Source organism: Otolemur garnettii, unplaced genomic scaffold (genome assembly GCF_000181295.1).
Source record: "Otolemur garnettii isolate 467f Iridium unplaced genomic scaffold, OtoGar3 scaffold00016, whole genome shotgun sequence".
In the NCBI taxonomy this organism is placed as follows: domain Eukaryota; kingdom Metazoa; phylum Chordata; class Mammalia; order Primates; family Galagidae; genus Otolemur; species Otolemur garnettii.
In genome coordinates, this window is record NW_003852411.1 from 14,085,948 (window position 1) to 14,093,913 (window position 7,966).

General features: G+C 39.5%; 1 protein-coding gene across 3 annotated transcripts in view; it reads right to left on the minus strand.

Annotated features, from left to right (window-relative positions):
- TDRD5 (tudor domain containing 5) overlaps positions 1-7,966 on the minus strand; it is an 81,074-nt gene that overhangs the window by 15,786 nt on the left and 57,322 nt on the right. For all 3 annotated transcript variants that reach the window (XM_003785672.2, XM_003785673.2, XM_012802613.1), the window contains 2 exons: positions 7,097-7,279; positions 6,191-6,334 (listed from right to left, as the gene is read on the minus strand). In XM_003785672.2, the coding sequence (XP_003785720.1) occupies positions 6,191-6,334; positions 7,097-7,279 (327 nt within the window). The remainder of the gene's footprint in view (positions 1-6,190; positions 6,335-7,096; positions 7,280-7,966) is intronic.

Below are 7,966 nucleotides of genomic sequence, written 5' to 3' on the forward strand. Positions count from 1 at the left end.
GTCTCCTGCCTCAGCCTCCCAAGTAGCTGGGACCACAGGCGCCCACCACAACGCCCGGCTATTTTTTGGTTGCAGCCATTATTGTTGTTTGGCGGGCCCGGGCTGGGGATTCGAACCTGCCACCTCGGGTGTACCTGGCTGGTGCCCTAGCCACTTGAGCCACAGGCGCCGAGCCAAATGGGACTTAATTAAACTGAAAAGCTTCTGCACAGCTAAGGACACAACAATTAAAGCAAATAAACAACCTTCAGAATGGGAAAAATATCTGCATGATACAAATCTGACAAAGGGATGATAACTAGAATGTACAAAGAACTCAAATTAATCAACAAAAAAGAGCAAATGATCTTAGCTATCAATGGCAAGAGACAGAATAGAAGTGTCTCTGAGGAAGACAGACAAATGGCTAACAAACATGGGAAAAAATGCTCATCATCCTTGATCATCAGAGAAATGCAAATCAAAACCACCCCGAGATATCACCTAACACCAATGAGAATGGCCCACATCATAAAGTCCCAAAGTTGCAGATGCTAGTGTGGATGTGGTTAGAATGGAACACTTTTATACTGTTGGTAGGACTGCAAACTCATACAGCCTCTTTGGAAGAAAGTATGGAGAATCCTCAAAGAAATCAAATTAGACCTCCCATTTGATCCTACAATCCCATTACTAGGCATCTACCCAGAAGAAAAAAATCATTTTATCATAAAGACATTTGCACTAGATTGTTTACAACAGCTCAATTTACAATCACTGAGATGTGGAAACAACCTAAATGTCCAACAACCCAGGAATGGATTCACAAATTGTGATATATGTATATCACAGAATACTATGTAGCCATAAAAAAAAGAGACTTTACATCTTTCATAATAACCTGGATGAAGTTAAAGCACTTTCTTCTTAGTAAAGTATCATAAGAATGGAAAAGCAACTATCCAATGTACTCAATACTAATACAAAGCCAGTAGACAATCTAATACATGCTCACACAAGAGAAAAACTCAATTTAATTCAATTTTGGGGAAGGGGGATTGAGTGAGGGGGGAGGGGGAAGAAAGGGAGGGGATTGGAATGTTCCTACTTAATGGATACAATGTAAGGGTATCCATTGTATCCACTTGGTGCAGGATACAACTACAAGAGGGACTGTATCTAACATGCAAATATTGTAATCTAGTTGTTTGTACTCTCACATTAACCTGAAAAAAAAAAATTGAGAAAAAAAATTTTTTTTTCTTTTTTTAGATAAAGTCTCATTCTGTGGACCTGGGTAGAGTGAGGTGGGATCATCATAGTTCACATCAACCTCAAACTCTTAGGCTCAAGAGATCCTCTTGCCTCTACCTCCTAAGTATGTGGACTACAGCTGGGCACAGTGCCCAGCTAGTTTTTCTATTTTTAGTAGAGATGGGGTCTTGTTCTTGCTCAAGCTAGTCTCGAACTCCTGAGGTGGAGCAAGTCACCCCCCCTTGACCTCCCACAGTGCTAGGATTACAGGTGTGAGCCACCACATCTGGCTTTGCATCACATTTTGATACAAATGTAAATCATAATAAGCACTTTTCATATTTACTAATATAGTTATAATCAAAAAGATAAGAGTCAGAGAAAATGTAAAGTATTTGGAAACCTCTAACATTGTTGGTAGAAATATAAAATGGTATGGCCACTTTGAAAAACAGTATGCAGTTCCACAAAAATGTTAAAAATAAGAGGTACCATATAAGCTAGCAAAATGTGATATATTATGCAATGAAATATTATGCAGCCCTGAAAAGGAAGTAGTACCAATTCATACTGTGATATAGATGGATTTTAAAAACATTATTCTAGGGCGGCATCTATGGTTCAAAGGAGTAGAGTGCTGGCCCCATATGCTGGAGGTGGTGGGTTCAAACCCAGCCCCAGCCAAAAAAATCTGCAAAAAAACCCGAAAGAAGACAGTCAAAAAAGGCCATATGGGGCTCAGGGCCCATAGCACAGTAGCTACAGTGCAACCACATACACCAAGGCTGGCAGGTTCAAACCCAGCCTGGATCAGTAAGCAACAATGACAACTGCAACAGAGAAATAGCTGGGCGTTGTGGCAGGTGCCTATAGTCCCAGCTACTTGGGAGGCTGAGGCAAGAGAACAGCTTAAGCCCAAGAGTTTGAGGTTGCTGTGAGCTGTGAAGTCACGGCACTCTACCTAGGGTGACATAGTGAGACTCTGTTTCAAAAAAAAAAAAGGCATATACTGTGTAACATTTAAGAATAGCCAAAACTGTAGATATAGAAAGCAGATTAGTGGTTGCATAAGGCTGTGGGGGAACAGGAAAAGGTGTGAATGCTAATGGTTATGAGGTTTATTTAGGGGTGATGAAAATGTTCTAAAATGGATTACGATCACTTTTGCACAATCCTGTATGTACTAAAAATATTGAACTGTAAAATTTAATAGTGGACTACAGTAGTTATGAATTATATTTCAATAAAGTTATTTTTAAAAAAGCTATAAGAAAAACAAAACGTAAAAGCCTATTTTATCCTAAAACTAAGTCTGTGCTCTTAAGGATCCTATGTTTTTGGAACAGGCTGTTGTTTTGACCTTATCATTATCATTGGTGTCATACAAAGTAACCATATTCTGAAGGAATATATCACTTAGAAGGATCATCTTCCTCAAATCTGTTTTTTTTTTTTTTGAGACAGACCCTCAAGCTGTCCCCCTGGGTAGAGAGCTGTGGCATCACAGCTCACAGCAACCTCCAACTCCTGGGCTCAAGCGAGTTTCCTGACTCAGCCTTCCAAGTAGCTGGGACCACAGGCGCCCACCACAACGCCTGACTATTTTTTGGTTGCAGCCATCATTGTTGTTTTGGCGGGCCTGGGTTGGATTTGAACCCGCCACCTTGGTGTATGTGGCTGGTGCCTTAGCCACTTGAGCCACAGGCGCCGAGCCTCTGTTTTTGTTTTGACAAATCTTCTAGATGTAAGCTCTTTATTTTCACACCAAAGTAAAGAGGCCTGGTAGTCAAATTTCATGATTCACACAAATTGTTCTACTGTTTTCAGGATGCTCATAATATACAATAGAATCTTCATAGTTGACCACTTCCCTGAATTGACCTAATTTTCATAGACTGGACACGTACCACATGTAGTCAATGGAGGACTGGCATCTGTATCTTTTTTGTTTGTTTGTTTGTTTTTTGGGTTTTTTTTGATACAGAGCCTCAAGCTGTCCCCCTGGGTAGAGTGCTGTGGCATTGCAGCTCACAGCCACCTCCAACGCCTGGGCTCAAGCGAGTCTCCTGCCTTTGCCTCCCAAGTAGCTGGGACCACAGGTGCCCACCACAACGCCCAGCTATTTTTTGGTTGCAGCCATCATTGTTGCTTGGCGGGCCTGGGCTGGATTTGAACCCACCACCTTAGGTGTATGTGGCTGGTGCCTTAGCCACTTGAGCCACAGGTGCCGAGCCGGCATCTGTATCTTGACCAGCTCTGTAAGGTATATCTTGAACACTTGGACTATGACACACAATATTAGTTTACCCACTATAACTTGACCAGTTAATTCTCCTCTATACCAAGGGGCAGAAGGTGTGGGCTTTCCCCTTTAGTTGTATTCTTTTCTTTAGTGTAAGTTTTTTTCCCCCATATTTTATTATTACCATGTATTGGATCAGGCCTAAAGTCCCATTGTTTAATCACATGTTGTGGAGAATTTTCTCAACATGAAGGACTGGTCTACATTGTAGGTATGTGCTATAATTACTAAAAAATTTTGCAGTTAATTGAAACATGATGACCCAAAGGAAAGACTCAAAGAGCTGACACTGAAGGAAAAGATTATTCTTCTACATTTTCTGGAAAGCAGCATCCAAAGAAAGATGGTAGATGTTTTAGTGTTAGCAAGACTACAATTAACAACATCCAAAAATGCACAAAAATTCATGGTGGCAGATTTCCAAGCATCAAATGGTTGGCTTAAGAAATTTAAACTGATACATGAGTTGTCCCAGAAAGTCTTATGTCAGTGGTTCTCAACCTTCCTAATGCTGCAATGTATTTTCATTGTTAAAAAGGGGTCGCGACCCACAGGTTGAGAACTGCCGTCTTATGTGGTGAATTCAATGAACTTCTAGTAGAAGTTGTAGAAGAAGTCATCAGAAAGTCCTGGATTCACCAGAGGCTTCAGAGATTACAAGATATGTAATGTTGACAAATGTGCACTCTTTTTTCAAGACAATGCTTGACAGGAGCCTCATTATGAAGGATGACAAATGAAAGAGTGAAAAACTTTCTGAAGAATGATTCACGGTTCTGCTTTGTACTAGCTCACCCAGAGAGAAACTAAAGCCCTTGTTGATTGTCAAATTGGCAAAGTCACATCCACTCAAGAACCTTAAGCCCAAAGACCTCCCTGTCACTCGGAGATCAAACAAATGCACATGGATGACTGATGCCCTGTGCAGAGGAAATGGTCTATTCTACTGAAAACAGACAACTGTCCTGGCTACTGGCAAGTGAATCATCTCATAAACATGACACTGAAATTTCTGCCCCCAAACATGACCTCAAAACTCCAAACTCTTGACCAAATCATCATCAAAACACTTAAAATGTACTACCAAACCCAGCTCCTGTAGTGGGTCTTTATTGAAACACAAACCTATGGTCAGCCTGTGGAAACAAATTCATGTACCAGTTAAATGCTCTGGATGCTGTCCTCAGTTTTGCTTGGAATAAAGTTTAGCCATAAATGGCACAGAAGTGTTTCAAGAAAGTTGGATTTGTCACAACCTCAGAGCATAACTGGGTCAAACACTTCTGTGTTGGTCCCATCAGACAGTCCATCTTCCATGGCAGAATTTGAAGGAATAGTTGTTGAAGGTTTTGTTGCAATGGATGAAGAGGTAAGCAACCTATAATGAACCTGATCCAGAAGCAATTTTCCAAGCAATTTTGATCAAGGTCTAGACCAGCATAAAAGTACTTGAAACAGCTGATGAAGTGGAAGCAAGTGAGGATGAAAGAAATTGCAGAGACTCCAAAAGAAGATAACAGGCAATCAATAGTGTAGTTGAAGTCATTTGCTGTGGAAAAATGTCCAGGTATGCTGAATAGTATATAGCCAGCATTAAGAAAGCTTTTTTCCACATACATTTGTAATAAGAATAAGAAACAGGGCTTGGCGCCTGTGGCTCAAGTGGCTAGGGCACCAGCCACATACACCTAAGGTGGCGGGTTCGAATCCAGCCCAGGCCCGCCAAACAACAATGATGGCTGCAACCAAAAAATAGCTGGGCATTGTGGTGGGCACCTGTGGTCCCAGCTACTTGGGAGGCAGAGGCAGGGGACTCGCTTGAGCCCAGGCGTTGGAGGTTGCTGTGAGCTGTGATGCCACAGAACTCTACCCAGGGGGACAGCTTGAGGCTCTGTCTCAAAAAAAAGAAAAAAGAAACAGACCCAGACTGACTCTTGAGAAAATAGTAAATTTATTAATTTTTAAATGATACTATATATATGATTTTACTGTTTTGATTGTGTATGATTTCATACAATATTCTTTAATAAGCACTGTACAGAAAGTAAAATACAGGTATATATCAGCACAGGCCTAATTCCTTCTGTGACCACCTCCATAGGTTGACCAGCACATTGTTAAGAGTCCCTAGGGTGGTCAACTTAAATAGGCTCTACTGTATTTGAGAAACATGAAAAAAAGGATTTTGTGCCAAGGTTACTTCTTTCTGCTCAAGCACTGCAAAAAGAAACTGGTCTGGATTACAGGACAGAAACAGTGCTTAAAATTTATGGCTAGAGGAAAATAGAACTGAATAGTATTTTGATAATTTTTTCTTTTCCTAACATAGAGATTTAATCATTTTAATTCTAGGCTCAAGATTTCCTTCTGAAGAGATGAATAACTATTAAATTAACTGAAATAATTTTAAGATCAACATATATTTAACAAATACGTATTCTATCAACTGCTAAGAATCATCAATCACAATTTTGCTTTCTAAAAATGAATGTATTTTCTCACCTAAACCTGTCACAATAATATTCATTACATGTTTACCTTTTTTTTTTTTTTGCAGTTTTTGGCCGGGGCTGGATTTGAACCCGCCACCTCTGGGGCTGAGTAGGGGCTGGCACCCTACTCCTTTGAGCCACAGGCACTGCCCTACATGTTTACCTTTTGAATCCTGGTTGCATTAGTATTTTTCTCCTGAGAACTCAGTCCTTCTGGTTTTTGAACTTCTACTTTCATTCCACTCACAGGACCTGAAGGCTGCCATGAATCATCCCATATATCTCCGGATGCAGAAAAACACCAATCCTACAAAAAAAAAAAAAAAAAAAAAAAGAAAAAAGACTATGTCAAGTGAACTGAAACATAGTGCCATATGATCTAAAAGAGGGTAATGTAGGCAAGATAAAGGCAAGAAGGTAATGCACATAAATAAGAAAAGGTATTAACTTCCTATATAAGTGCGATTTTCCTCCTTATTTTATTAGTCCATACCCAATATTTTGAACTCCTTTAAACACATGAATCTCAAAAATAAATACAATTCTGTTAGTAGTATTTTCTTTAGTGCCTTTTTCATGGCTAGATCATTTTCATAATCATGTAGTATTTAAACAATACAAATACTAACGAGCCACTTAATTTCAAGTTATTTCTTCTTTCTTAAACCAGTGGAAAATAAATTTTAAACATAGTTAAGCCCAACATTAGCAAATATTCTGACTGCATAAACCCAGAGGTTATGTTATAAGGCCAATGCAACAAAAATAAATAAGAGAAAATAGTTTCTTTAGTTTACTTACAATCCTAAGGTCTTCACTAGAGGGCAATGATAAAATAAAAATCACTGAAAAGGCAGATATGTACAATAAGCCCAAGGTTTATTTCCCTCTCCTGAATCCTCTGTCCCCCTATTTACCACCATGATTAAAAACAATCATTTACTTTTTAATCATGCCCTGATAAATCCTTTTGAATTCTAGAATGTATAGTTTTCTAGAAGCCTGGACAATTAAATTTAAATTTCCTTTGGTTAACAGTGATTTGCTTTCTATTTTCTAAGGTTCTAACCTTCTGTGGTATTTCTTCACATGATGGATATGGTTTCTTTCCACCAAGCCTTGAGGTAAACAGATGGGAAGCAGCATTATCTCCATCTCCCATCTTAGCCTGCAGAGGTAACCAGTTCTCATCCCAAATATCATCACCTATAGTCACTGACTCCAAGCATGGCATTCCAGTGGGGATATCATCCTAGGACGTATGAGAACACAGAGGAAATCTATAAATACAGTTCCTCTATAAACACATCTTATAATTTAGGTTTAGAATTTTTCCTAACTCCAGGTACAGTTGGCAGTTTGAATACACAATTTATGACTCTTTCCCTCCTTAAATGTCCCCACAATAAAAATAAAGAGATTTAAGGTATATACTCCATGGACAAAAAGTACAGAAGAGGAGAAAGTTGTATCAACATTCTGAATACAGGAAAGCAGACAAGTGACGACTGATTAAGCAGCCCTGAAAAAGTAGAATACAGGGTTAGTAGTGTGAAAAACTGAGAGGCAACCCAAATTTATACCACAGGTCTCTTGAAAACTCAGAAATTGGTACTACAAGATTTTTGGAAGTGAGAAGGTAAAATGGAAATGAAAACCAGAACACTGTGTGAAAGTCTTGTGTGAATAGGAATTAGATCTCCAGATATCCTTCCCTATTCCAAAGATTCAGGCAACTACATTTCCTTCTACTTGCAAGACAACCAGATAGTCTTCGGGAAGGACCAGAGGGATATTCTAGAGGAAAAAATTGAGGATCGAGCAAACTATTAAAAATTATTTGAAAAAAGTAAATAGGCTCGGCGCCTGTGGCTCAATTGGCTAAGGCGCCAGCCACATACACCTAAGGTGGCGGGTTCGAATCCCCAGCCCGGGCCCG